Consider the following 27,956-nt stretch of genomic DNA (forward strand, 5'->3'; position numbering starts at 1 on the left):
GGCCCCGCCGCGCCTCCGATGAGAACATCCGCGATGAGGCTCGTCGCCACCGCTCAACCGCCGCGAATCCCTTCTCCGCTAGGTACGTCCCCTTCAATGCTCCGCTTGGATCCACCGAGTTTTACTCCCTAGACGAGATCGTTTACCGCAGCCGCTCCGGTGGTCTTCTCGATGTTCAGCACGACATGGAAGCGTTGAAACGCTTCGATGGCGCGTATTGGCGCGACCTCTTCGATTCGCGCGTGGGGAAGACGACCTGGCCTTACGGATCGGGTGTCTGGTCGAAGAAGGAGTGGGTTCTCCCCGAGATCGATGACGACGATATCGTCTCGGCGTTTGAAGGAAACTCGAATCTGTTTTGGGCGGAGAGATTTGGCAAACAGTTTCTAGGGATGAACGATCTGTGGGTGAAGCATTGTGGGATTAGCCATACAGGGAGTTTCAAGGATCTCGGCATGACCGTTCTGGTCAGCCAAGTCAATCGCCTCAGGAAGATGAAGCGACCGGTGGTCGGCGTTGGCTGTGCCTCCACCGGCGACACCTCCGCCGCCTTGTCGGCTTATTGCGCCTCCGCTGGAATACCATCCATCGTGTTCTTACCGGCGAACAAGATCTCCATGGCTCAGCTGGTTCAACCCATAGCTAACGGTGCGTTTGTTCTGAGCATAGATTCTGATTTCGACGGCTGTATGAAGCTGATTAGGGAAATAACCGCGGAATTGCCGATTTACTTAGCGAATTCGTTGAATAGTTTGAGATTAGAAGGGCAAAAGACAGCAGCCATTGAGATTCTGCAACAGTTCAATTGGGAAGTTCCGGATTGGGTGATTGTCCCTGGAGGAAATCTCGGCAACATCTATGCCTTTTACAAGGGCTTCAAAATGTGCCAAGAACTCGGTCTTGTGGACAGGGTCCCGAGGCTTGTCTGCGCCCAAGCGGCCAATGCCAACCCACTTTACTTGTATTACAAGTCGGGTTGGAAGGAGTTCAATCCCGTGAAGGCTAATTCCACCTTTGCGTCGGCCATTCAGATCGGTGACCCAGTTTCCATTGACAGAGCCGTGTATGCCCTCAAGAACTGTGACGGGATCGTCGAAGAAGCCACAGAGGAGGAGCTAATGGACGCCATGGCTCAGGCGGATTCGACCGGGATGTTCATCTGCCCTCACACCGGGGTGGCTCTGACCGCTCTGGACAAGCTGAGGAAGCAAGGTGTGATTGCAGCCACGGATAGGACGGTTGTGGTGAGCACGGCTCACGGGCTGAAGTTCACTCAGTCCAAGATCGATTACCACTCGAAGGCCATCCCCGACATGGCTTGCAGGTTTTCGAATCCGCCAGTGGAAGTGAAGGCTGATTTTGGAGCCGTCATGGATGTGCTGAAGAGTTACTTGGGGAGTAAGGTACCAAGATCATAGATGGTAATAAGTTACCCAGATCGTAAGACGGGGATTGAGTATTCGTCTTTAGCCATGTGACTTTTTGGCAGTTGTACTCTCTGTGCTCTCTCTACTGTCCTTTGTTTTCCTAAAACTATTTAATAATCATACATTTTGTATTAGAATCCAATTGCTAAAGCATAAGAAAGATTGTGGGGAAAGTTCAAAGAAGTGAAGTACATTGTACATTCTGTGTACAGAAGAAACCAGAAAACGTCATATCAGGACAAAGACCACCACCAACCGAGATGTCTCGGAATAAGAGATAGATTACCATAATGTTCACGAGTAATCATAAAGCGATATGCTCTTGTCGTCCGACACACTGGCAAGACGGCCGGCCCGAACATTGGTTCCCCCTGGTGGCCTGAACGCCACCGACCAGACCTGGTCAGTGTGGTTGCTCATTGTCTGGATCGCTGCCCTCATCTTGAGATCCCATAGCCTCACAGTTCTATCGCTGGAGCCGGTGGCTATAGCCGCACCATCTGGGCTAGCATCAACGCTCAGCACCCAACTCGTGTGCCCCGACATGGATCCCACCAGGCTTTTTCCCTCGGCATCATGCATATTCACGTGACCGTCGTCTGAAGCAGAGAATAGGACCCTGGGGTCGACGGGGGAGAACACTAGGGACCTTACAGGCATGTTGTGACCCTCTAGTTGGTGCAGAAGCTTCGCACGCTCTACGTCAAAAACACATATCGTGCCATCCATGGAACCACAGGCTAGGCGTTTCCCATTTGGGGACCAGGCCACCGATAAGACAAACTTCTTGCTGCTGGTCTTATCCGACGGTTTCGGTGATTCTGGACGAGGGATGGATAGAGTCGAGACTAGTTTCCAGCTTGCTGTGTCCCAAAGCTTGACCGAGGCACTACTCCCACCCGCGACAGCAAGGATGGTGCCCTGAAAAGTTTGATAATATATCAGCAACGTTCTATGCCAGAAATAGCTCGGCACTGAACAGAAAATGAATAACAGATCAAAGAGACGAAGAGGCACTGGTTTTAGCGCATTGCAACTGGGAACACATAGCTTAGCTTAGGGATCAGACATTGAACTGCAGATCAATTGGCCATAGCTTTGTTCCGGTGGTGCCATTGTCTTGTTATTGTATGTATGTGTTTCTTCGATGAGAATGGAATCATGGCTCATGAGAGCAACAACTTCCATTCCATACCAACAGTAAGTTTGCCAGCATATGCACAGCACGATGCATAGGCGAGACCAGATCCTATCTGACCCGAACTAAGCATCGGATTCAGATTCTACGCACTGTTTAGCTGCCAAAGTTCTACGACTTTGAATTCAAGTAATTCTTAAAGATCAACAATTTCAACGAATTTGCTTAATCATTATCTTATAGATCAGAGGGAACATGATTCTTCGGAGCTTATGAACTGAAATTCAACGAAGTATCCGAAATTCCCCCGATAATAAATCACACAAAATCTTCAAAATCCTAGAATATGCCATTATCATTCGCAAGAACACTACAACTGGAGGAATCCAATTACCTTGGGTTCGAACTGCATTCCCCAGACCTCAGAGGGAGGAGCTTCGAGAACAGCGATGGTGGCGTTAGTGTCGACGTCGAAGACTCGGACGAAGCTGTCGAGCGAAGACGACGCGGCGATGATACCCGATGGGTGGGCCGCCACCGACGCCACTCCGAGGCTGTGTCCAGTGTTGGTCCGTACAAGCTCCAGCTCGTCCGGCCGCCATAGCCTCACCGTCTCGTCAAGAGATCCGGTGAGAAGCAACGCCGGTCGAGCTTCCGTCGCCGGAATCCATGTCGCCGCCCAAACTGACTCCTCGTGAGCGTTCTCGATCGATTTCAGACCCGCAAGTTTCATTCTTTTAGGTTTTTGCCTCCGAAGTGTTGTTCCTCCCAAGTGAGAGCAAGAAGTAGACGTGATATGCCCTAGGGGACCAGGATTCAAACGATTCGTTAGAAAATAGAAAACCGTGACGTTATACTGTTAGAAAGCAGGAAACCGTGCCGTGTTTTTCCCTTGCAGACGACATGGTGTGTAATCCTGATAGAACGACCTGATCAGATGTTTTTACCTCTGGAAGCTTCTAAAGCCCTAACCGGTCTTAAACCCCTCTTCGCTACTACTAACGCTTCGGACATCTCCATTGAAACAGCAGAGATCTCGAGTTTGTTCTCCAGGATTTTCGAAATTCGAATCGGGAAGAAGGAACAATGGTTTGGTTTCAGTGCGAGGATTGTGGAGAGAATCTTAAGAAGCCAAAGCTGCCGAATCACTTCAGGATCTGCAGTGCCGCCAAGGTCTGCCATTAATTTCTAGAATAAATTTCTTTCTTTCCGTCTGTTTCCCATCCAAATCGGTGCGTTTTCATGTTTCACCCGTTAATTTTCCTTGGTTTCTTCAATGGGTGTCAACAGTTGTCGTGCATCGATTGCGGAGAAATTTTCGGACAACATAGCGTTCAGGGACATAACCAATGTATCTCCGAGGCTGTAAGTATCAGATATCTCCTCTGGTTTGTTCTTCAACATGAAGTTAGAACTCATATTAATGTCTTCTCGTTTCACTAAGCTGTGCATCCTGTTATATATGATGGTGAAGCCTGTTGGAAAATCAGGTAGAATATAGAAGCTTTGTCAACATAGTTCCTTATAAGTTACTGCATCTTCTGTGTTCGATTTTCTCATTTCTGTGCATTTGGTTATGAGTGTGAAGTTGTGGAATGAAGAGATTGATGTTTTGGGTTTTGTTTTTGAAGGAAAAATATGGTCCAAAGGGGCAGTTGAAGCCATCGAATTGCACACCGGCAAAATCGAAGCAGGACTCAAAGCAACAGCCTGATTTTGATGTAAATGTCGGGTTATCCGATAGGCCTCCGTGGTTTTGTAGGTATTGATATCTTTCACATCTTATGATATCCCCACTTTTTAAATTCAACCATTTGGGATAATATGTCTTGTTCTTTGGAAGAAAAGATGAAAATTGTGATTATGGATACTATAGAGGTATCAATGCAATATGCCAATAGCGATTACTGCTATGGAAATGGATGTACATTTATATAGAGGTAGAAGGAATTAAGGAATACTTTAAGTGAAATGTGTGACATTTACAGAATCCCTTTGTTGGAGCTTGTTGTCTTGTGTTGAATTGAAGATTTGACAGGAGATTCTTTGGATGTGTATATGATTTTATTATGTAACAGGTTGTGCAACACGAAAGCTACGAGCCAACAGACTTTGCTTCTCCATGCTGATGGGAAAAAACACAGAGCTAAAGCGAAAGCCTTCCATGCTAAACAACAGCCTCAATCAGAACAGTCAGCAGGAGATGAGAAAGATGCAACTGGAAATGCCTCTAGTGGCGATGCTGCACAAAAGAAAAAAGATTTACCTGCCGCAACAACAGGTGTGGTGAGCTCAAATGATGGGAATGGAGACTCACTAACAAATAAGAAAAGAAAGCTTGAGAGTTCCGATGGAACGGGCAATGAGGAAGTGATTCAGGCCGAACAAGCACAAGGCCACGAGAAAAAGAGTGAACCAAAGAAGGCAAAAAAGAAAGGTGATGAAAAGAAAATCAAGTGGAAGAAGTTAATCAAGTTGACCCTTAAATCGGTATGTATAATTCCCATATCTCCATTTCCATTAGTTTTTCTCACAACTTGCTTGATTATTGTTGCGGTGATATCATTACATAATTTAACCTCTCGTTCGTAAAACTTCATTTTTCCATCAATAATAACAGAATATATCATTGTGAATTACTGATTTTTCATATTATTCTGAATGTTGTTCGGTTACCGTGTTGAATTTAACTGTGACATATAATACTGGTTTCTGATCTTCTGGTACAGCAACCTGGGAGAGCTTTGAAGATGAAGAAACTGAAAAAGCTTGTTCTGAAATCTCTGGAGGAACGTGGCATAACGAGAGATGCATCAGAGATTAACGAGAAGATAGAGCACAAGGTTATATCCCATCTGAATTCTGCAATAGTACATTCTTTCTCTAACGATCTTCTCATCGACGCACCTTTTTTTCCGGTTATATCCTTCTTGCAGATAAATTCAAGCTCCAAGTTTGCGGTTGACGGAAAACATGTGAAACTTTTGGCTTAAAGGTTGAATCTTTTGCAGCAGGTATGATACCGAGTTCCAGTAGTTCCTCAATTTTTCCCATGTCATTCTTCACCATTGCTATGATCACCAAATTGGATTCTCACTGAACTATTTTATTGTCTGGAACGGTATTCACTATCAGATCAATCCAATTTTATGGTTTTCCTTCCTTTTTATCCTGGTAAAGACATACTCTTCAAGCCCAGAAATATTGCTTGAGCTCCAGATTCCGGTGATGAACACTCTTAACCAAAAAATCTGTGTCTTGACAATGCCAATGACATCTTATCCAGTTTGGTTGCTACGGAAGCTGAAACTATGACCTTCACAAGACAAGAGTTATGTCGGTATTTAACCAAACCGAGCCCTGGTTTTCCCATGGATCTTTCGGGTAGTAGTTCCCGAGATAGAGAACAACCCCATTCCATATTGGTATGGATCCACAGATCCGAGCAGAAAACTGCAGTAAATCATAATCAAGTTTGGAACTTGATGAATCCTAAATGCAGGAACCCGCAACCAAGGCAAGGGGAGACGCTTGGCTGCGAGTTTTTCGCGTCTCTATCCCGAGCTTATCTCGTGTTTTCAAGGCGTGTAGGATCTGCAGAGATCTAACAGACAATGATTTTCGATTAGATGTTTGAATAAAAAAGAGTTATAAGTAGAGCATGGATCGATCATAGAAGGCATGCTTCTTCAAACGAGAGATTATAAAGGGGGGCTCTTAAAAGGGTTTAACTGTTTGTAAACGGACAGTCAAAACTTTTCACTTGTTCTTTTGCCAACTAAATGGGAGCAATAAACTTGAAATAAGATTGACTATTAGAACTATAATATAGTTGATTGTATTTTGACTGTTGAATGATGGACCGTTTTATTTCTTGCATTCTAATATCTCCGTTTCATATTGATACAGAAAATTTATATTTATGCTTTGAATTTGAAAGATGTCTGAGACTGAGAGCATCAAGATGCGTGTCGTTCTCGATTTATACAATCGCACATCCTGCTGTTTTCTCTACGACAACAAAGCCCATTAGAGGCCCAAAAATGATCTTTCTGGAACTGCCACGTCACCTTCTCGGCCACCTTCTCTTCTCTTCCCTTCCCTTCGGTTCGGCGCGCGCGCGCTCTCTCTCTCATATTTTTTTTTTTTGGTTAAAGGTGAGTGTTGTATTAATACTGGCCGAAATGGTGGCGATTACATATGGTCTTGTGACCGATTACAAAATTCCACGGGATTTCCATGCGCAAGTGATACAAAATAGGATCAATTACAAATGATGTTCTATGTTTTCAATATAAGGTGTGTTGATACCATTGCTGTAAAAGAGTTGACCGGAGAGAGGATTGCGCTTTCTGCAAAGAGAGAAGAGTAGTTTTCATAGACCTGTCTATGTTTCCTTGGAATTGCTGTAGCGGTTGAACCTCGTTATGATGGATCCTTCTATTTCTTTCTTGCCAAACCTCATACACAATGAGCTGAGCAAGGAGTTTGGTGATGATTTGAAGATCCGTTCCCTGATGTTCCCCTATTAGTGCCATCCAAGGGGGACATAGTTGGATATCCGATGGTGGTGAGCTTCTGAACCTGCTTGCAAAATAATTCCATACTGCAGCACTAAACTGACATTGAAAGAAGAGGTGTGAGTGGGTTTCTGTCTCCTCTCGGCAAAGAGTGCATCGGTTTGCCATGTGGATGCCCCATTGCTGTTGACGGTCCATCGTTGGCAGCCTCTTCTGCATCACTTGCCACAAGACAAAAGCATGACGTGGAATCGCCTCGGAGAACCATACGATGTTGTGCCACGGGATTGTTGGGTTCCTGCTTCTTATCTGTTGCCATGTAGCTTTGGAACTGAATGTGGGTTTGAATATGCCATTTTTGTGCTTCCAATTGACCACATCTTCTCCTCTGTCGTCTCTTGGAGGATTTGTATCCACAAGTTTGATTAGCAGCTGTTGGATACTGTTTGATCTAGCTCCCGGTAAGTTCCAATTGTTCTCCCTTACTGCTGATGCCACTGTTGCCGAGCGAGGCAGCCGTAGGAGTCTCGGTCCCGTCGGACCTATGAGGTCTATTAAGGGGCCTAAGTCGAGCCAGTGATCAAACCAAAAGTGAGTATTCTTCCCATTCCCGATATCATGCCGTATAAAAGATCTTGCTTGGTCCCTCAGTTTCAGTAATTTTTTGAAGTTCCAAGAAGCTACAGAAGTGGTTTTGCATTCCCAGAAACTCTTGTTTTTGAGAATGTTGTGTCTTGTCCATGCTACCCAAATTGAGCCGGATTGACTCAAGAGTAGCCATATTAGCTTTAGACGAAAGACTATGTTTTGTTCTTCAAGGCGCCTTATGCCTAGACCTCCTTCCTGCTTAGGTTTACAAACGTTTTCCCAACTGATTCTGTGCCCAACCCCTTTTTCCAGATTGTTTCGCCAAATGAACGATGAGCATAAAGAGTCAATCTCACGGAGAATCTGCTTTGGTAAGAGGAAGACAGAGCTCCAATAGTTGACCTTGCCGTAAATAACCGAGGTCACGAGTTGAATCTTGCCAGCGCTTGACAAGTATCGTGTTGTCCAATGCTCGAGCTTTCCACGAATACTTTGGACCAATGGGTTGTAAGCAGATCGAGGTAGTCGTGTTGAGTTCAAAGGGACCCCTAGGTACTTCACCGGAAGGGTTCCCAATTTTAGCCCAATGCTCCTAGACAAGTTCGCCCTTCCCTCGTCCGACATCCCTCCAAGGAACAAGTCAGTTTTGCCTTCATTCATAGTTAGGCCCGAGAAGATACTGAAGTCCTTTAGCACTCGTTTGATTTCCTGCAATGACGCTTGCTCACCTTCCGAGAAGATCATGAGGTCATCTGCAAAGGCCAAATGAGTTAAAAGTGGAGATTTACATTTAGGGTGGATTTTGAACCTGTTTGCTCTTGCTGCTCTGTCCAGTAGCTGGGTGAGAACCTCCATCACCATGATGAATAGATAGGGGGATAAGGGATCCCCTTGCCGAAGCCCTCTTCTCCCTTTAAAGTATCCGGTTGGTTCTCCGTTGACCACCACCGAATAATTAGCTGTAGTGATGCACATCTTGACCCAGCCTACAAATCTCGGTGGAAGTTGTATTGCTTTCAAGAGCTGTGTGATAATTCCCCAATCAAGTGTGTCAAACGCTTTTCAAATATCAACTTTCAGCATCGCACTTTTCCTGGTCTGAGCTCTGTTATAGTCTTTGATGATCTCTGCCGCCAAGAGGATGTTTTCAATCATCAATCATATTTAATCTATCGTGAACGTTCCAGCACTGTCGCGCTTGTAAGCTCTTAGGCTTTTTCTTTATATACTTTTATAAGTATATGAATGAGAAGAGAGGAGGAGAAATCCTCAAAATACTCCTTTATATTTCTTTTCTTGTGTTTTTGTTGTTTTGAAAACAAAACAAACTTACACATATTTATACTATTCTTAGGAACATTCTAGAGACACATAATAATGCTTAGTCTAACATATAGTAAATATTTTCTAAACTTCCAAGACCACAAACTCCAAGTATTGAACACAAAATAACATGTTTGAACTTTGAACACAAGTTCCTAGAATGAACACATTCTAGAACAAGTTTAATATCCAACATTAGCCTCCCTTAAACTTGTTCCTCCTCGAACTTTGACTCTGAGCTTCTTGCAACTTATCCTTCATTTTGATCCACTTCTTTTTCCTGTTAACTTCTTCAAATCCAAATCCAGCAGATAGACAGAAATTAGTAAACTCATCATCAAACTCAGTTTCTATCGGCTGAGTTGTATCATAAATCTCCTGAATACTCTTCATCTTTCTCATGGGTGAGCTACTAGAATCACCGCTATCAAAACGGTCCTGGATAACTCGGGATGGTGAATTCTCCTCAACTTCTTCGAGAATGATCCTCTGCGATTGATTACTACCATTCCAATCCCAACTCTTCTCCTCATCAAACTCAACATCTCGAGACATTATGATTTTGCGAGTTTCGGGATTATACAACTTGTATCCCCTGCAATTTTCACCATAACCCAAAAATATGCATTTCTGACCTTTATCCTCAAGCTTTGTTCGTCTTTCTTCCTGCACTTTTGCATATGCCACACACCCGAAGATTCTGAGATGATCAACTTTCGGTTTTCGTAAGCTCCAAGCTTCCTCCGGTGTCATGTCTTTGATTTTCTTCAATGGAAATCTGTTCAACAAATAAACAGCACATGCAACAGCATCTCCCCAAAACTCCTTAGGGACTTTTCTCTCATTAAGCATACATCGGACCATATTCAGTATAGTCCTGTTCTTCCTCTCCGAAACTCCGTTCTGCTGTGGTGTTTGAGGCATGGTAAGCTGACGAGAAATCCCGTGTTCCTTGCAAAAATTCTCAAACTCATTTGATGTATACTCTCCTCCACGGTCAGTCCACAGGTACTTGATTGGGCATCCACTTTGTTTTTCCACCATACTCTTGAACTCTTTAAATTTTGTGAAAACTTCCTTCTTCTCCTTAAGCATATAGATCCATGTCTTTGCACTATAATCATCAGTAAATGTCAGGAAATATCGATTACCTCCATTCGATGTGGGATTGATGGGTCCACAAACATCCGAATGCACCAGCTCAAGGGGACATGCCGCGCTCCATGACTTGTATGTCGGAAACGACTTTCTTTGCTGCTTTCCCATAACACAAACTTCACACAGATTGTTAGGAGCTGCAATCTTGGGTAACTCAATCACCATATCCTTCTTCTGAAGTAATTCTAATGCCTTGAAATTTAGATGCCCATATCGAAGATGCCACAAAGTTGAATTATCTAGAGTCGTTACCTTCAAACACCTCGACTCATTAAAGCTCAGTCTCAATGGAAACATTCGATTCTTCGTCATCTCCACGGTTGTGATCATTTGGCCATTTTTGTCTCGCATGGTTAGAGACATATTCTTCAACCTTACATCAAAACCTTTCTCCAACAACTGGCCCACACTCAACAAATTGCTTTTAATATCGGGAACATAATAGACATTCGAGATGCAAACCTGTCTCTTGTTCGGGAAGGTCAGTGTGACTTCCCCTTTCCCTTGAATTGGTCTCTTTGAAAGATCACCAAACGTGATATTGCCAAAGTTCCTTTCGACAAGCTTTGTAAATAACTCCTTTCTGCCGCACATATGATTGGATGCTCCCGTGTCAAGATACCATGTAACAAATGGTTGTGACTCACCGCTTGATTCGACTTTATTTTGTGATAACATCAACACTTCTTCTGTATCACTGTCTTCTTTGTCGACTATATTGACTTTCTCTCCACCATCATTAGCGGGATTATGCCAACATTCATAGGAATAATGTCCAAATTTCTTGCAAGTATGACATTGAATCCAAGATTTATCATACCTTCCTCCATTATTTCTTCCAAATCCACGACCACGGGCGCGGTCCCAGCCTCGGCCTTGACCACCTCTTCCGCCATGGCCATACTCCTTTATATTATTTTCTCCATCATCGTTTTGACTCTTTGTCGGCATCCAATAGTTTGGTCCATAACCTCCTCGTCCGTAATTTCCACCTCTTCCTCTTCGGTGTTGATAACCTCCTCTTGAATTTTCGGTCTTCAAAGAGAGCTTCGCTTCGAGCGCATGCTCAACGGATTTTTCTTCTCCTTTTCTCCGATTCAGTCTATCTTCAAACGCTTTCAAAGAACCAAGAAGTTCTTCCACCGTCATCGTATCTAGATCCTTCGATTCTTCAATCACAGCGGCCACGGAATCAAATTTTGAGTCAAGGGATCTCAAAATTTTCTCCACGACCCGAACATCCTTCAACGTCTCGCCATTTGTCGCCATTTGATGAACAATGGTGATTACCCGTGAAATGTAATCCGAGATCGACTCGGAACTCCCTTGTTGTAGACTTTCGAATTGCGATCGTAAAGATTGCAACCGAATCTTCTTCACCTTATCAACTCCTTCATAAGATTTCTTTAAAATTTTCCACGCGTCTTTGGACGTCGTCGCCGAGGCAATAAGCTCGAACGTTACTTCATCGACTCCTTGATATATTGTGAACAACGCCTTCTTCTCTCTCTTTCGTAGATCTTTGTGTTTCTCCTCTTCATTCTCCGGTACTGTCTCCGATTCGACATAACTGTTCTCCACCATGTCCCATACATCATGGGATCCGAGAAGAGCCTCCATTTGGATACTCCACCTACGATAGTTGTCTTTCGTAAGTTGCGGAACTTGCGATTGGATCGAACTCGTCGACGCCATGATATCCCGGCTCTGATACCACTTGTAAGCTCTTAGGCTTTTTCTTTATATACTTTTATAAGTATATGAATGAGAAGAGAGGAGGAGAAATCCTCAAAATACTCCTTTATATTTCTTTTCTTGTGTTTTTGTTGTTTTGAAAACAAAACAAACTTACACATATTTATACTATTCTTAGGAACATTCTAGAGACACATAATAATGCTTAGTCTAACATATAGTAAATATTTTCTAAACTTCCAAGACCACAAACTCCAAGTATTGAACACAAAATAACATGTTTGAACTTTGAACACAGGTTCCTAGAATGAACACATTCTAGAACAAGTTTAATATCCAACAGCGCTTTCTATCTTGAGTTTTCCGGGAAAAATGGGTGAAGAAGCTCGAGTTCTGGAGATGGCGATGAGCGAGGAGAACTCAACGAGTCGAAACGGTTTCGTTCAAGGCGTGATCGTGGACGTATTCCCGCTTAGCCGCTACTACTTCGGTTGCCGAGGTGCTCTTCCCGTGAAGGACGAGACTCTATCTGATCGCGTCGACAGATTGAAATCAAAGTAAAACATTTTCTTAGTCTCCGCGTTTTTCGATCATCTGTGTATTTGGTTTCAAATCCTTACGACTGTTTGTAGTAGCTCCAATTCCGTAGTTATTTGCGCATTTCTTAATTGAATACTGATGTTTCTCCCTTCTTTTGTTTCTCTCTGTTGAAGTTATGCTGCTCATGGGTTGAGAACTTGTGTCGAAGCTGTTCTTCTGGTAACTCTCAGCTTTGTCGTCCCAATTTCGCGCTTTCTGTTCATCTGGGGTTCTGAGTTCCTTGTCTTTTAGTGTAAGCGGGACTCGAACTTTAAGTTTTGTACGAAACGAATTTGATGAGAAATGGTTTGAAAGTTAGAAGTTTTGATGGTGAAAAAGTTTGTAAAGAAAACTTCATGGAAAATGGTTCTGGTGTTGATATTGATCACTGAAGTTGGTATTTTCAGGGTAAATGAGAGAAAATTCTAGCTTAAAAAAAGTGTTACAATGTTGATTACATATCTCAAGAGATTCTGAATGTTGCTAACATCAGGTTGAGCTGTTCAAACATCCACATCTGTTGCTACTTCAGTTTAGGAACTCTGTCTTTAAGCTTCCAGGTGGTCGCTTGAGACCCGCAGAATCTGGTAACTTGTTTACATTTCGAAAGGCCATGACTTTGGTCTCCAAGTGAATTCGGTCGTCCGGTTTCGTTCTTAGCTTCTCTTTTCTTACTAGATATCGAAGGACTGAGACGGAAACTTTCATCAAAGCTCTCAGTCGATGAAGATGCCATTGTCCCGAGTTGGGAGGTACATATTATAGATCTTGGGGTTTGCCCTGATAAGCAAGTCAGGTGGAGGAGGAATGATCTGAAGGATGGATTTCTCTGCTTATGAATCTTTTCAGGTAGGAGAATGCATCGGGATGTGGTGGAGACCTGATTTCGAGACAGTGATGTATCCGATCGTGCCACCCAATGTAAACCGACCAAAGGTTGTATTCTCAATAGATACCAAAGGCTATCAATGCAATTCATGCTTAAGACACTGACTGGTTCTATTGCTGTTTGTCATCCACAGGAATGCGTTAAGCTATTCCTAGTGAGGCAACCAGTGACTCAGAAGTTTTTTGTGCCTAAAAACTTCAAGCTCCTTGCTGTTACGTTGTGCCAGATTCACGAAAACGCAAAGGTACGACCTTTTCTGATTCCGTAAATCTGTCATTTCCGACCCATTTGTTTAAGATGAGAGGTAACTGAATAATACCCAATTGGAACTCATCTTGCCAATGACATGATACACCTAAACAAACGCTTTGTTCTAATATTGATAGTAACCTTATACACCTTGCAGACATATGGGCCGATAATATCGGAGATCCCTAAGCTTCTTTCCAAGTTCTCCTTCAACATGATGCAGATCTGAAGGCAATTCCATATGTGTGTGTGTTGAAGAAGCTTCGACCTCGTATGTTTGGTGATATCCTTATAGGCCCTTTGTGTATGATAGTTGTATAGGAATTGGCATAGCGTGTAACCTTTGTGAAGGACTTGATCTTGTTGGTGAGATATGGAAAGCTTTTTGCAGTTCAATAATATATATTGAAATGAAACCCAAACGCCAAAACTGCAAACGGGCAAAGAGCGTTTCACGATGCGTTTGTGTCTGCGTTTGCGATATGCAGATCAAAACGCGAAATACCAAATACGATACATCAAAGTGCAGAAGACGAGAGCGATATCATGTTACCTTGAAGAAGCTGCATTTTTTTTTTTTATTACAGAAGATAAAACTGTATGTACAAGGAAAAGGCAATGGTTCTCTCATGCTATGAAAGCTACATGGCTCAAAGAAGAAGAAGAAGACCCCACAATTTCTTATAACGATATCACTACAAACATATTACTATCATCCTTTCTTTTCTTTTTCTTTTTTGCCGCAAAAGCTCTTTACAGCCGGGAAGTTTACCTACCGACCTAACTTAACCACATGAGCCAAACTCCAATCCCCATCAAGCTGTAAACCGAAAAGAAGAAAACAAAAACCCAAAAGCAGTTCACCCTAGAATCGAATTATATAAGAAGGAACCCTAAGGAGAAGAAGAAGAAGAAGAAGAAGAATCTATAAGACCTAATTTGCTGGAGCCGACAGCCAATAACCATTCCGGTGACTGGTTATTCCTTCAGAGAAGCAAAACTGTTTTTTTTTTCCTCTTTTCCTTTGCGTTTCTCCATCAATAGTATAAGAAACAAGACTATACAGATGTAAAGGGAGAGAAAGAGTAACCTCAAACCATCATGTTCAAGTCTGAAAGATCATCCATCGGTATTTGAAGCCCCATCAGATCGTTATCTTGCAACGCATCATCATCAATGTTCAACCATGTGCTTAGATCTCCTGCTTGTGTATCGAAATCATCTGGTCCTCCTAACCCATCTGGTATTTGGAGGTGAGAAAGGTCCAGAGGCTCTGATTCATCAAGTGCCTCCAAGTTAAACTCATTGTTGTTGCTATTGTTAGCTTCCCTTGATTTGGATAATGGTGCGTTGGGTTGATCTGATATCCTAACAGATGCGGATGTCTGAGTCGTTTTCTGCTTGGGTTTCGTTTTCATTTTCCTTTCGTCCTTGGCACTGGACAGAGCAGGCCGACCAATCTTATTAGTTCCGCCTCTAGATGATGAAGCCTGTCCTTTCCCATCTCTGTCCCTCTCACTTCTCTTTCCTTTCGCACCACTGCTCGTGAGAGATGCCCCGATACCCACATCATCAAGCAGCAGTTCTCTCTTCTTGACCCTGTTTGACCACATCGTATCATCTTTACCCGTGGTTTGTTCCAGTAAAGCACTTTCGGAGTGCAGAATATCAGAAGAATTAGCATAATTATCCCCATTCTGACCCATCCGCTCTGCCGAAGAAGAACTTGGGTGTAAACCCATGAAAGCTGCAAGGGACAAGAAACAGATTTAAGAAATGAACAGGGTGATTGTAAAGATCCGAAACAAAGTTAGTTTGCTTCTTAACAGGGTTTGAGATGATACTTGAAGAAGCTGACGGCATGTATTCATTGTCTCCTGGAGTATTATCTGTGGCTTGCGCCAACCCGACAATGAACATATCCTTGAAAGCAGGCTCATTAAAGCAGCTCTTGCCCGATTCTTCGAATTGATGATATCTTTCCAGAGTTCTTTTAATGAAAGCCAATGCAGCTTGCTTGGATATTTTGTTGCTGGAACTCTTTCCACTGGCAGTGTGATGACGGCGACTTGCCTGTGGTCATATGAATCAATAAAAACATGTAAACTCGGAGGAGAGCACAAATGCGAATGTACCACAACAGCAAGGGCAGGAAGAATAAAGTAAAATGAACCCTTTCGCAGGGTCAAAATTATTTTACCTTGTTCTTTTCATATGCCATTTCGACGAGTTTATCATAACCAAGCTGATCAAACTCCCTATGTGAAGGAACAAGTTATATATTAAAATCGTCAGATCATAGTACAGATTTGCGTATGCATACTGTAAAAGGAGAGGAAACGAAAATTCATACTTCTCCTGACATTCTTTCATTTCTAGGGCAGGCTTTAGTAGCCTATTCACCATCTCTTTCTTCTTGGAACCCTGATAATTTAACAGAATATCACAAGATGAACTATCTTGATTCTTGAAAAGCACACCTATCCTTTTGCAATATATGTAAAAGAAACAGAATCCTTTAAAGTGCATGATAAGCACAAGGAAAAAAACACCAAATACACCCAAACGTTGATGTTGTGTTTGTTTAAGAATGTAACTCAATGAGAAAATATACCTCCTCGCAGATAGCTTCCTCTAGCTTTTTTATGTCATCAACAATTCCTTCATCCTCCACGTTTGAAATGCTAGGCTGCAACAAACACATCACAAAAACATCAAACCACAAGGAACCATGGCAATAAGAGCCAATATTTCATTTCAGCACCAGAAAGTAACTATATATCCACTAACAAACCAAAAAAAAAAAAATAGCAACAGCAGTTTTCCAAGTAGCCAGTCTCTGAATGAACATACCAATGGTTCCAAGGAAATCCCCAGAGACTGAACCTCCAGGTATATCTTCTCGTCTATCCCCAGATTTCCATACTGAATATCTGTGAATTCAATGGATGAATGGTCTGAAAATCTGCCGTTGGAATGGTGAGATGAGTTGTTAACTCCCTTATGCAGACCCATAGACACATCATCTTCTGACTCTTCATGTTCCAGTCCTTCATTGGTGCTATAGCCATTGAACTCCATCAAATGATTAAAACCACTGAACCGTGACTCAACATCAAGATCATTCGCGTTGTCAAATCCATCAAGTTGTAAATCTTCAGTTACGCTACTAGAGTCCTCGGAAATTAAAGCGGATAGCAATCTCTGATAGAGAGGAGAAGCTTTAGAGTTCATTCTACTTGTAAATTCCTCAGGAAACAACACTTCACGACTATCGAAGCCTGAAGATGTCCCTAACGGTGATGGTCCCACACAGGACAGTTCTCCCTGAAAGAGAGATAGGGTTAGATAAAATGCTTCCTAATACATTTTCATCTATAAACAAACTTTCTAAATGAACAGAGAGAAGAAGGAATTTGACGAAGAGAAGTCAAGCAACAGAGATTTACATAGTCTAAAATGTGTTACAATGTTACAGCTACAATAAACTTTTAAAACCCATGTAAAAAAAATCACAAAAGAGCGCACTTGTTTACAGAAAGAACCAGAAATGATGTTATTTTGCAATTATATAACATCACAACTTTTAACAGACATCTGACACCCTTGTCTCCAATTTTCGTATCTCTCTGAAAATACTTGCAAACCAATGAAATGATTATTTGACAACTGAAATCGGAGATTTCTGCTTAATCGAACTGCATCTTTAGCTACAAATATCTATATAATACATGTGATAATACGAATATACCCATTTTACAGAAAGTGGAGGAACCGAATGTATCGATAGATTTCCCAATTATGTCAAATTAAATGTACACTAGATAATTGACAACTGTTTTCTTTTCTCTATCCCAAGGGGGGAGGGGAGAAAACTGAACCCAAATGTTCCTTGCAGAACATTTGATTCCCAAGCCACTAGACTACCGTTTCCAAGTGGTTGGGTGCGGATACTAATTCACTAATGGAGCTAATATGACAATACATAAGGGGGCAGTTGGAATATTCATCACGTGTCCTTCTCAAACAATGAGACCCTAACTGTGTAAAGTTAATCCTAACTGTAGTCTCTGTGTCTGTCAAGTGGAATAAAAGGTGTCACCTGTTGTCTCAAGAAATTGATATGCGCATCTGATATAAAGCAAAAGTAACGCTCCATCTGCTTCCAGAGGGAATTGGGCAAGTTCCTAGCTGTATCATGGATTAAAAAATATTAATACGTAGATAAAATTTGGCAAATAAGCATAGGAAAAGAACAACAGTTTACCAGAATTTATAGCAGCATTGACAGCAGCCAGTAGCTCCTCATGGCCATCATCTGAACCAACTAAGAAATTCAACCAATATGTGTAAATAAACGCAAAGTATGAATCTTTCCATGGAAAAGAATCCTGATTAAAACTGCACTAAGCTTACCAAGAAAATTTAGTGCTGCATTTGACGGTGTATGCTTCTGACGTTTGTAAGCCTTGCGGTCAGAGAGCTTCCTAGTAGGCGGACGGCCCACCTTGCTGATCAAAATATATGAATATAACCATGAGACTAGCCCCATGAACCCAAAAGTTATTATCAATCCAGAAAAAAGAAGAGAAATGAAAAGTACTTTTATAACATATGAATCCCTACCTCTCACTCTTGTCAAGACTTTGTCTTGCACTGCGAAGTTGTTTTGCTGTTCCAAGATTGCCAAGCTTCTCCAACCTCATTGGCGTGAGAGACCTTGTAGAAGCAAAGCCACGGCCTGTTCTTCCTTGCCTCCTAACCCCATCCCTGAGCTCTTCACCGATCGCAAGCTTGTTATTTTTTCTTGATTGTAAAATGGGAATGGACACTTTTGGCACATTATCCGCAGCTTTGTCATCTACCTCATCAGATTGTTTACCCTTGTCTCTCGACTTGATTTCAGGGGGCCCAGATTCTTCACTTTCTGATAAAGCTGCTGTCGAGAAGCTATTTTCACCTTTCAGTTTGACTTGCTGAGGAGAAGCTGCTGGTGAGCGTTTATGGAATCCAAACCCAATTTCACTACAGCCAATATCTGATACGTTATCTGAGGAGGGAACATCGTCATTACTCGAAACAATGGGAATTAAATTTGTTCTTCTTGCTATACGGGATATCTTTTGTGGTCTTTGACTAGCCCATTGAGTGACTGGTGGTGATGAAGATCGATTAGCTGTCATTCGCTTACGATTGGTAACCCCAGATACTGTGGGCGGCTTATTTGTACAACTGGAAATATCCCAATCATTTGGAGAAGGAGCGTTATGGACCACAGGCGAGAGTTTTGGCGGAAGCCCTGATCCCGATCTCGGGCCACGGATTGAAGCATTTGTTTTTGCATTTGAAGTTGGACTTGAAGAATTGAATTCATCATGAATATTTGATCTGTAAGTCATCCAGCCAGGAGAGGAGCAGCAAAAAGGGATCAGAAACAAGGTGCATATCATTCATGAATTCAGAAAAATGAAAATTTTGCTTAAGATTATGGCGCTTACTTGTTGATAGCCCTCAGATTCACCCTTTCCTTGTCAGAACCAATAGAACGTTCTCGCTTCTCATTGTACAAAGAACTGTGATCAAAATCAACCCTGGAGAGAGAGGAACGTCCTGCTAAGCCTGTCTGCTGAGAGAGGTTATCAGATCTTCCATATCCAGCAGCTCCGTTAGTGGCTCCTTGCCTATATCAAATAATAGGAGATTATGATCTACTGCATAACCATCAAAGGGGAGTGAGAATCGCTTTCATTGACAGGACAACAAAGGACAAGTGAAGAAGTCAATAAAGTTCTCAACCAGATGAGGCTAAAGAAAAAACCCCCGACATATTCTGGGACTTGAAAGCATCACCATAATCCATTCAACAAGCAAGCGGATGGAATCCAAGGTCACTGTGTGGGCCACCGAGCAAAAGATTGCAGAAACAAACTGAAGAAACTGCCTGTTGCTGGGAGCACACAGCAGACTCTCGGATGCATCTCCAAAATACAGAAAAAACTTTTACAGCATAAAGACTCATTTATCCAGCAAAGACTTCTATAACAGCGGATATAATCATTATAGAAAAGAGTGAATGACTACCTAATTAAGATCTTCACATTCCACATATCACAATTTTATTGATAAACTTTAAATGGCGGAGAAGGAAAGTGGTGCACAAAATGAGAAATTGAACAGGAAAATAATCTGAATGCGTACAACAGAATGAATGAATTTGGTAATTCCAACTTTAGAAACATAGCAATTTAGGTACAAGTCGACCGTTACAAGCATCCTACACCTCATCTCCTCCACGGCACACATAGTTTAACCACAGGAGAGTAGCAGAAAAATCATTTTTCAGAAGAAAATAAATGACATTAAAAAAACCCAAAAAGGTTATAATACATGGATAAACAATTGCAACCAAAGCAGTCGAAGAAACCTTTTTTTTGTATGAGACAGAAATAATCTATTTCTTAATCCTAATCCCAACTAAGTTCATCATACCACTTTTCCAATCTAATGACGAATACTCTACAAAATGAAATAAAAGAAGTTTTATGAAGCTTGCAAGTTGGGACATGACAGTCAATATATAAGGATAATAAAAGCCATTCAGACCATCAGCTTAACACATTGTAGCCAAAGAGTGAGTTCGGTTGTCATCTTAACAGGAGAGATCATACCTTAACATGTTCGAGTCACCATTCAATCTTGATCGGGAATCACCAGCTACTTTCTGCAGTATTCCCTGCTTCAAGTCTCGGTAACCTTCAACAGCTTTATTTGACACCAAGCTTGTAGAAACATCTGTTTTTATACCAGATCGTTTCTTCTTCATCTTCGATTTTTCCCAACCATCAATGCCAATTGATGAAGTTCGGTCCTCACCCTGAACTGAATTATGATTTGCCAGCCTCATTGTGTCTTTATCCCTATCTACAGCAGCCGACTGTCGAACAATAGCATTACTTCGAACATCCATCTGAATACGAGAAAATATAAAAGGAAAAATCAATACTCTTGAGAAGCAATAACAAACTGGTAAACTTAAATCAATAGATGAAAAAACAGTTACATCATAGTGCAGTTACATGAATGTCAAACGAATTCCATACCAACATTTAATTGGCATAGAAGCAGAAACAGTTGAGCACCTACATAAAACTACAACGATAAAAATTGTTCGGTATCTGGGCTTAAGTACAGCATTTAAAATTGCATGTAGTTAAAGAAAAAATAATGTCTATATCAGTATCGCAAGTACAAGTTGTAGCTTTTCTGAAAGATCCTCAGTTCAGAGTTTTCACCAAAAACTGGTACAGTAGATGGAACCAGAAATCAGAGGTAAGGCGACTAAAAAAGTGTCGAGGCAGGTAACAAATGATAAATCATAGAATAAATGGTTATAGTATTGAAGTATATGAAAAAATTTATTGGCTCGAACAGCTGCTGAATGAAATACAGTAAACCGGATTCTGCTGAACAATAATCTGAAATTACCATTGAAGTGCGTGTGCGCTTATTTGGTACACCACTTTTAGGTCGTTCATCTGACTTTTGCTGCTCAAGTTCAAAACTGCCAGCCAGAGTCTGACCCTGGATTCCCATTTTACCTAAGCCTGGCCCTAAAACAAAACGATCACCAGAGCGGTCACTAGAAAACCCTTCTGGTCGAGACCTCTTCTTTGTAGGTACACTTGGGAAAAACTTATTAAATACAGAAGAAGCTTCAGTGAAAATTTTTACACGTTCCCTGCAAGCACAAAAAAGTCAATTAGCTATAACGACGTTTCAAGCATGACCAATTAACTTGTGGTAATTAAACTACCTGGCCTTCACATTGTTTTCACGCAGGCCAGCCTTCAGTCTTTTGATCTCTTCCGGTACAGGAGAAGAAATCAACTTTCCTTTCAGTGTTCCACTTGGAGACTCATCCCCTGCTATCCCAAGGGCAATATTCACATGCCGTTTAAAGTCACCTTGACGAATAGACTTGTGATCTGCGGCAACCACCTTAGGGTCAAAACGCAAACATTGGAAGAAATTCGTCACATCAGTTTGTGTTATCGGTGAGGTGCTCCTCAACATGGTTGGATGAGAAGATGGGACAGGGTGATCCATAGTCTCGCGAAAACTGCTTGATCTTTCCATCTGAGCAGGTAAGTTGGATCTGTATAAAGGCCTATCCTGCCCAGTAGAAGAATAATCAAATTTTCCAGGTGCTGACATTCCTTCAGCTTTCGCAAGTTCACTGCTTTGTTATACACACTATATATATAGTGGAGCATGACAAGCTTGTAGTACTGCAGCACATAAATGCTAATTCCTCGGATCTTAAAAATTGGAATGAAGATAAAGACCTGCAAAGCAACAAAGCTTATTATGACCTTAGTCTCAGGGGTACCTTAACTCTTTTTCCGTGGAAATATATCTAGCCTTACTTGCAAAACAAACAAATTACAAACTATTACAGGTAGAACTTAAACACACAAATTAGTGAGATAGCACGGCATTCGGTTTACACTGCCCACGTGTTTAAGGAACTGAAAAGAAAAAGAACAAATTCTCAAATCTCGGCATATGTACAACCACAGGAATTCTGTTGCACGATTCCAGAGTAATTTGGTTAGGAGTAAATTTGTTTTGGAATAATTTGGTCGCCTAATGTATTAACTTAATATAATTGCTTCAAAAGTATCATAAACCATCTCAAACTTCAGTCAGACATTGCAGAACTCAATCTGGGAAAGGTAAGACCGGAAAGAGGTTTTGTACTAAACTAAGCAACTAATTTCCACCTTTAGTAGAACATAAAGTGGTCGAGTAAGATCAGATATCCCAAAAAAAAGGTAGAAACTGCATGTTATCTCATCACACAGCGAGTTATTCTAACCTTTCTTCCTCAGAAATTCTCCTTTCCTTCAGCTTACTGAGAGATCCACCAGATGGGTGAAAAAATTTCCTGGAAATCTCGCTGGCCCTCAGTTCGTGTAGTACCTGGCAAAATCGGAAAGCCAATCACCTAATCAGTGAAATAATTATCATTAAACCAAGAATAGATTCGAAAAGAAACAAAATATATATATAGAGAGAGAGAGAACTCCTTAAATGTCTTCATCACAGCTGATTTGCATTGCCGAGTAACTAAATTCTCAACTTCGCACAACTTTTCCCAAGTAAGTACAAAATTTGAACTGATTCGCCACCTTAATCCGATAATTTCATCAAAATCAAACTTCATCACCCAAACGCCAAACTAATTAAGCAATAACCAAAATTTCGGAGACTAAAATAATCCCCGGAAACTTCAACACAATAAAAAACCCTAGGAGATAAATGAATCAAACATAAAGCTTCAACAAACGAACTCGAGCATCTTCAATAAGCACGATAAACAACAGCAAGAACATAGAATGAAACCCTAGAACCTGGATCAACTTCTGAAGATGAAACCAGACCTCCTTTTTTATTACCTCGAATCAAAACGCGAACAAAAAAAGGTCGACAGGAAAAAACTATTTCCCCAAAAATTAGGGATTGTGGAGATTGGATCGTTCCAACGAGTTCGTCCAGAGCTCGAAATCGAAATCCAGCGATGTTCGTGCAACAGCCATGAGAGAACGGGATCGAAGCGAGCCAGCGTTCGTTCCTTGCTGTTTTTGATCGGCGATGGAACTTGCACTGTAGAAATGACGATTTTACCCATTTATTACCCACTCAGATAGCAAAGCCTTTGTGGTGACATCAAGGGTAAATTAGTAAAAACAAGAACCAAGCCGGCTTGAAACAGCTCATGGCTTAGGGACCAGTTGTGACGAATGGCGATTTTACTGTTACGAATATATCTATTTTGTCCAAAGAATTAGATAACCAAATTAACTATAAAATTCGGTTACGACGGGCGAATAATAATAATAATAATTATAATAATAACAATAATAATAATAATAATAAATAAACAGTTTTCCTCACAAAATTTGTCTAATAATTATTTTCCATTACTCACATTAATTTCCGATTGCATAGTCTTACACGTGTATTCACATATGGTATTTATTTATTGTTAGAAAATAATATTGTATTTTTTTATGTTATTTGTTTTCTATTCGAATTTAAATTTTTGTTTTTTAAGTCGTTAAATATTGTATCTATTCTAGAGTATAAAAATAGGATAATTGAGGATTCGTGGGATTTTATCAAATTGTATTTTTTTTCTATAAAAACTTGTCAAACATATGAAATAAAAATGTGAAAGTCTTGAAAAACTCTCTTCACTCCTAAACGGGGCATTATAAAAAATACCCTTACTTTACTATTTGTACTTCAAGACCTATCCTTATAACCATATGACCAATATGACTGAAATATAGTGTGGTCACATATTGATCATATTGGTCACATTGGATCACATGGTCATAAGGATAGGTCTTGAAGTACAAATAGCAAAGTAAGAGTATTTTTTATATAATGCCTCCTAAATGTCACATCCGTATTAAGCTTTGAAAAAATTGCAGAAATAACCCCAAATGTCATTTCTTGTTTCAAGTGATAACCTTCTAGGTTTAGGATTTTTTAAAAAAATTAAAACAACAAAAAGACTAGTTTACCTTTCAAAAATTGAATACTTGGCAACTTTCTATATAACAAAAAAAACTTCGAAAAATTTCTTCATTCACTTTTTCTAAAAATTTAAAATGCAAAAAAAAAAATTCTTTTTTCTCCAAAATATTTTATTGGCGATTCTAACAACAAATTTCTCAATTTTCTTCTTACACTCAACATATTTCTCTACTATGATGAGATTCGACGTTCTAAAATTGAAGAATTTGATAATGCATGGAAATTGATCGATAAAAATCCTTAGAAAAATTTTGGCTCTTAAAACATCATACTGGTCATATCGGTCAGACTTTAGTCATACCGATAAGATTTTGGTGAGACATTCATAATTTGGTCAGTTGGTCACACTTTGGGGTGAAGATGACTTATGTTAAGAGATTTTTTTATATATAGAATTAGATCACCAAAATGATAAAATGTATTCTTATAACCCTTATACAATTTTTTAATTGTTTAAACTTAATTTAGACCTTTATTTTTCGTTTAAAAAATGGTCATACTGGTCACACTTTCATAAGATGGTCAGACATTGGTCATACGGTTAGAATTTGATTAGACGGTCAGATTTCTTGAAAATTGATGAATTTATCATTTTAAAAGTGTTAATATGGTATAATAATAATAATCTCATATACCACGTTTTTTAAATTTAAATCGGTCAGACAGTCAGACATTGGTCAAAATAATGATACTTTGGTGAGACGATCAGACTTTGGTCATACGGTCAAACTTTGGTCATACCGATCATAATTTGTTCATATCATTAGACTGGTCATAGAGTTATACCGGTTCAGACTAGTCAGACTTTTTCAAAAATGATGAATTTACGAATTTAAAAGTGTTTATCAAACATGTTCTTCTTATATAGAATTTTGGCTTATTAGGGTTTCACTTCGATTCGATTCGAATGAACAATATCATTTAAGCTTACACTCGTCAAATTTTTCCTTTATAACGAGATCCGACACACCAAAGTTGAAGAATTTGAAAATGCATGGAAAGTGTTTGATGAAAATCCGCAAAGAAAATTTGGCTCTCGAAATGCTAACCAGTCAAACCGATTCGATTTTGCTCATGGTGCCAAGAACAACGATGTCATCAACAATGTAACTTCTTCCAAAGAAGACCTAAAGTACTAGTATTGTTTGTGTAATATATTGAATATAATTGACTTATATTGAGAGATTTTTTCACGTAAAACTAGAACTTCGAAACGATGCAATAGTATTCTTATAACCCTTATACAACTTTTTGAATCGTTTAAATTTAATTTAGGTATTTCTTTTTCGTATCCAAATGGTCATACTGTTATACCTTGGTCAGACGGTCAGACTTGTTCGAAATTGCATAATTCATCGTTTTAAAAGTATTAACATAGTAATAATCATATCATATCACAAATTTTTTAAGTTCAAATCTGTCGTAGCAATATGGATTAATCATATTTTTTGTTTGATAATGTAACTCATTACAAAAAAGACCTAAAGTACTAGTATTGTTTGTATAATACATTGGATACAATTGACTTATGTTGAAAGATTTTTTTCACGTGAAATTAGAACTCCAAAACGATGCAATATTATTCTTATAACCCCTATACAACTTTTTGAATCGTTTAAATTTAATTTAGGTCTTTCTTCTTTGTACCTAAATAGTCAAACGGTTATACGGTCACACGGTCATACTTTGGTCAAATGATCAGACTTATTCGAAATTGCATAATTTATCATTTTAAAAGTGTTAACATAGTAATAATCATATCATATCACAAATTTTTCAAGTCAAATCAGTCGTAGCAATATGGATTGATCACATTTTTTGTTTGACGATGTAACTCATTCCAAAGAAGACCTAAAGTACTGTTGGGGTTCCCTTCGGGTTCCTAGCATGCGATCTCATCGATCTAGGGTTTGGTTTCTAGGTTTCATGCAGCGGAAGGAAAGATCTAAACCTAGCCAAACGTCACACAAAAACCAATTGTGCAATAACCCGAACAATCGTGTATATCGTCGTGGGATTCGAATACTTACCTCGTTCTTTCAAGATCTGGAAGTATCAATCGATCCAGGGCCTGTTTTAATCACCAAGAGTTGAAAGCACAACTCCTCTACACGTATCCACACCGGCGGGATGAATTCCAACGCTTTGGAACGTATCTGCTAGGATTCGTGAAGAGAAAAAAAACCGATGTCCTTGACTTGGAATCGATATTCCAATCACTAGAACTCAAAATCAAGCTTCTCTAAGCTCTCATGAGTGTTTTGGACGTCTGAGGTTCATACTCTAGGGTTTGTGGCGGCTCTCTCTTTAATTAGAATTGCCCAAAACCCTTAAAACGCGAAAACCGAAAACTGCCCGTAAGTCGGACCGTCCGTTCCAGGCCTGGAACGGACGTTCCGTCCGTTCCTCAGCGGAACGAACGTTCCTCAGCGGAACTCTTCCAGATCGCTTCGTCGCTCTTTTCTCGCGTTGTTCTCTTCACGTGTGATCCATCCCTAATGGTGTGTGACCCTGTAGGCCCATTTGAAGTGGCAGTGGCTTCGGGAACCTTTTCCGAACCACAAGTCATGGTTAGCCTCTAGCAAGACGCCATGACTACCCCCCTAGAATAGAGTTAGAGGTGATCTAACAAAGCCAGCAATAGTTCGAGTTCTGATCCTTTGTCTCACGATGTCGTATGTTGAACAAGGGCATGGTATGAGCCACCCTTCAAGTTCAACCGCTTACTCGTCTAGGCAAACCGACTGATAATATAGATGTACATTCATCTATAGCGTGGCCACGCATTTTCACAGTCCGATTTCCACGAGGGGCCCAGCGACATCTCTCCTGCGTAGGAGGTGACAAGTCCCGTATTGCATGTCTACTATCTGCATATGATTCGTGAACGTATCTGAGCAACGCCGTTATGATCATCCGGTTAAAGACGACGTTTGACGCAGTCAAGACACGTCACTCCTCATATCAGATACTCTAGACATCTCAGGTCTGAGGATCCAAGAACGAACCGCTGTATGAGATTCAAGTCATGACTCATGTCCATGTGACAATCTCATGCGGGTCATCCAGTAACTCGTTCCAAACGAGAACCCATGATTGTGATTTGCATCTAATGCATATGATCATAATCATCTATCACACATCATGCTGGTCTTAATTCATCATTGTTCCCACAATGATAACTGACCAGAGAATTTAGAATTATCTGCAATGATTCAAGGATATTTACCGTAATATAACAAACATGCTAATCATATAACGGGAAAAGTAATGCATTCATAAACCAATGAATCAATACAAAGTCAAAATATCATATCACGAATCATCCTAGAGCATCACAACCAACATCAACCGCAATCACTGGCTCACTGTGAGTGGCTCTCGAATTCACGGATGAACGGGGAATAATCGAAGTGGAGTTACGGGAAACGATTTCGATCACCGGCTCACGAGAGGGGCTCTCGAATTCGGAATCGTTTCAAGGAGATGGAGATGGACGAAGGCTTCCTCGGACAGACCAAGGAGAAGAGCACCATTGTTGTCACAGTACAAGTCAATGGGATCTGCAATGCTAGGAATGACCCCCAGGTCTCCCACAAATTTCCTGATCCAAACAGCTTCTTTAGCTGCATCCGATGCTGCTATGTACTCGACTTCTGTAGTAGAATCTGCAACGGTTGGCTGTTTGGAACTCTCACTACAAAAAAAATGTGAAATTCCAACGGATTTTTCCAACGGATTAATCCGTTGGAATTTTTCCAACGGATTTCCAACGGCTTACCCGT

At 40.7% G+C, this 27,956-nt stretch overlaps 5 protein-coding genes across 8 annotated transcripts in view; 3 read left to right on the forward strand and 2 right to left on the reverse strand.

Annotated features, from left to right (window-relative positions):
• LOC104820013 (threonine synthase 1, chloroplastic) overlaps window positions 1-1,569 on the forward strand; it is a 2,478-nt gene extending 909 nt beyond the window's left edge. The window contains exon 2 of the mRNA XM_010550352.1: window positions 1-1,569. This exon is cut by the window's left edge and continues 28 nt beyond it. Coding sequence (XP_010548654.1) covers window positions 1-1,418 — 1,418 coding nt within the window. The 3' untranslated portion in view covers window positions 1,419-1,569.
• A 16-nt stretch (window positions 1,570-1,585) lies between these two features.
• LOC104820014 (WD repeat-containing protein VIP3) lies at window positions 1,586-3,349 on the reverse strand. Its single transcript, XM_010550353.1, has 2 exons — window positions 2,960-3,349; window positions 1,586-2,348 (listed from the first exon to the last, which is right to left on the reverse strand). Exons 1-2 carry the CDS (start codon window positions 3,296-3,298, stop codon window positions 1,722-1,724), a joined length of 966 nt encoding a protein of 321 aa, XP_010548655.1. The 5' UTR covers window positions 3,299-3,349; the 3' UTR covers window positions 1,586-1,721.
• A 98-nt stretch (window positions 3,350-3,447) lies between these two features.
• On the forward strand, window positions 3,448-6,392 carry LOC104820015 (UBP1-associated proteins 1C-like). 3 transcript variants are annotated; one of them, XR_772903.1, is made up of 8 exons: window positions 3,448-3,738; window positions 3,856-3,930; window positions 4,197-4,327; window positions 4,644-5,055; window positions 5,295-5,408; window positions 5,502-5,579; window positions 5,852-5,990; window positions 6,068-6,392. XR_772903.1 is itself a non-coding variant. In XM_010550354.1 (7 exons), exons 1-6 carry the CDS (start codon window positions 3,652-3,654, stop codon window positions 5,556-5,558), a joined length of 876 nt encoding a protein of 291 aa, XP_010548656.1. In that variant the 5' UTR covers window positions 3,448-3,651; the 3' UTR covers window positions 5,559-5,579; window positions 6,068-6,392. The 3 variants fall into 3 exon arrangements, 2 of the variants coding, with proteins under 2 accessions (XP_010548656.1, XP_010548657.1); XM_010550354.1 differs by lacking the exon at window positions 5,852-5,990; XM_010550355.1 differs by lacking the exon at window positions 6,068-6,392 and having other exon boundaries at window positions 5,852-6,037.
• Window positions 6,393-11,791: 5,399 nt separating this feature from the next.
• Window positions 11,792-14,032, forward strand: LOC104820017 (pre-mRNA cleavage factor Im 25 kDa subunit 1). The gene is made up of 8 exons (XM_010550358.1): window positions 11,792-11,873; window positions 12,148-12,406; window positions 12,563-12,608; window positions 12,922-13,015; window positions 13,107-13,180; window positions 13,278-13,364; window positions 13,451-13,561; window positions 13,724-14,032. Exons 2-8 carry the CDS (start codon window positions 12,222-12,224, stop codon window positions 13,793-13,795), a joined length of 669 nt encoding a protein of 222 aa, XP_010548660.1. The 5' UTR covers window positions 11,792-11,873; window positions 12,148-12,221; the 3' UTR covers window positions 13,796-14,032.
• Window positions 14,033-14,226: 194 nt separating this feature from the next.
• Window positions 14,227-23,302, reverse strand: LOC104820016. Of its 2 annotated transcripts, none has more exons than XM_010550357.2 (16): window positions 23,025-23,302; window positions 22,445-22,548; window positions 21,380-21,911; window positions 21,052-21,304; window positions 20,235-20,533; window positions 19,065-19,247; window positions 18,193-18,954; window positions 17,983-18,077; window positions 17,834-17,884; window positions 17,669-17,757; window positions 16,420-16,893; window positions 16,181-16,255; window positions 15,920-15,990; window positions 15,767-15,824; window positions 15,411-15,639; window positions 14,227-15,313 (listed from the first exon to the last, which is right to left on the reverse strand). In XM_010550357.2, exons 3-16 carry the CDS (start codon window positions 21,778-21,780, stop codon window positions 14,658-14,660), a joined length of 3,696 nt encoding a protein of 1,231 aa, XP_010548659.1. In that variant the 5' UTR covers window positions 21,781-21,911; window positions 22,445-22,548; window positions 23,025-23,302; the 3' UTR covers window positions 14,227-14,657. The 2 variants fall into 2 exon arrangements, with proteins under 2 accessions (XP_010548659.1, XP_010548658.1); XM_010550356.2 differs by having other exon boundaries at window positions 17,834-17,893; window positions 23,025-23,301.
• Window positions 23,303-27,956: the final 4,654 nt, after the last annotated feature.

This window comes from Tarenaya hassleriana, unplaced genomic scaffold, assembly GCF_000463585.1.
Source record: "Tarenaya hassleriana unplaced genomic scaffold, ASM46358v1 Cleome3, whole genome shotgun sequence".
Lineage (NCBI taxonomy): Eukaryota > Viridiplantae > Streptophyta > Magnoliopsida > Brassicales > Cleomaceae > Tarenaya > Tarenaya hassleriana.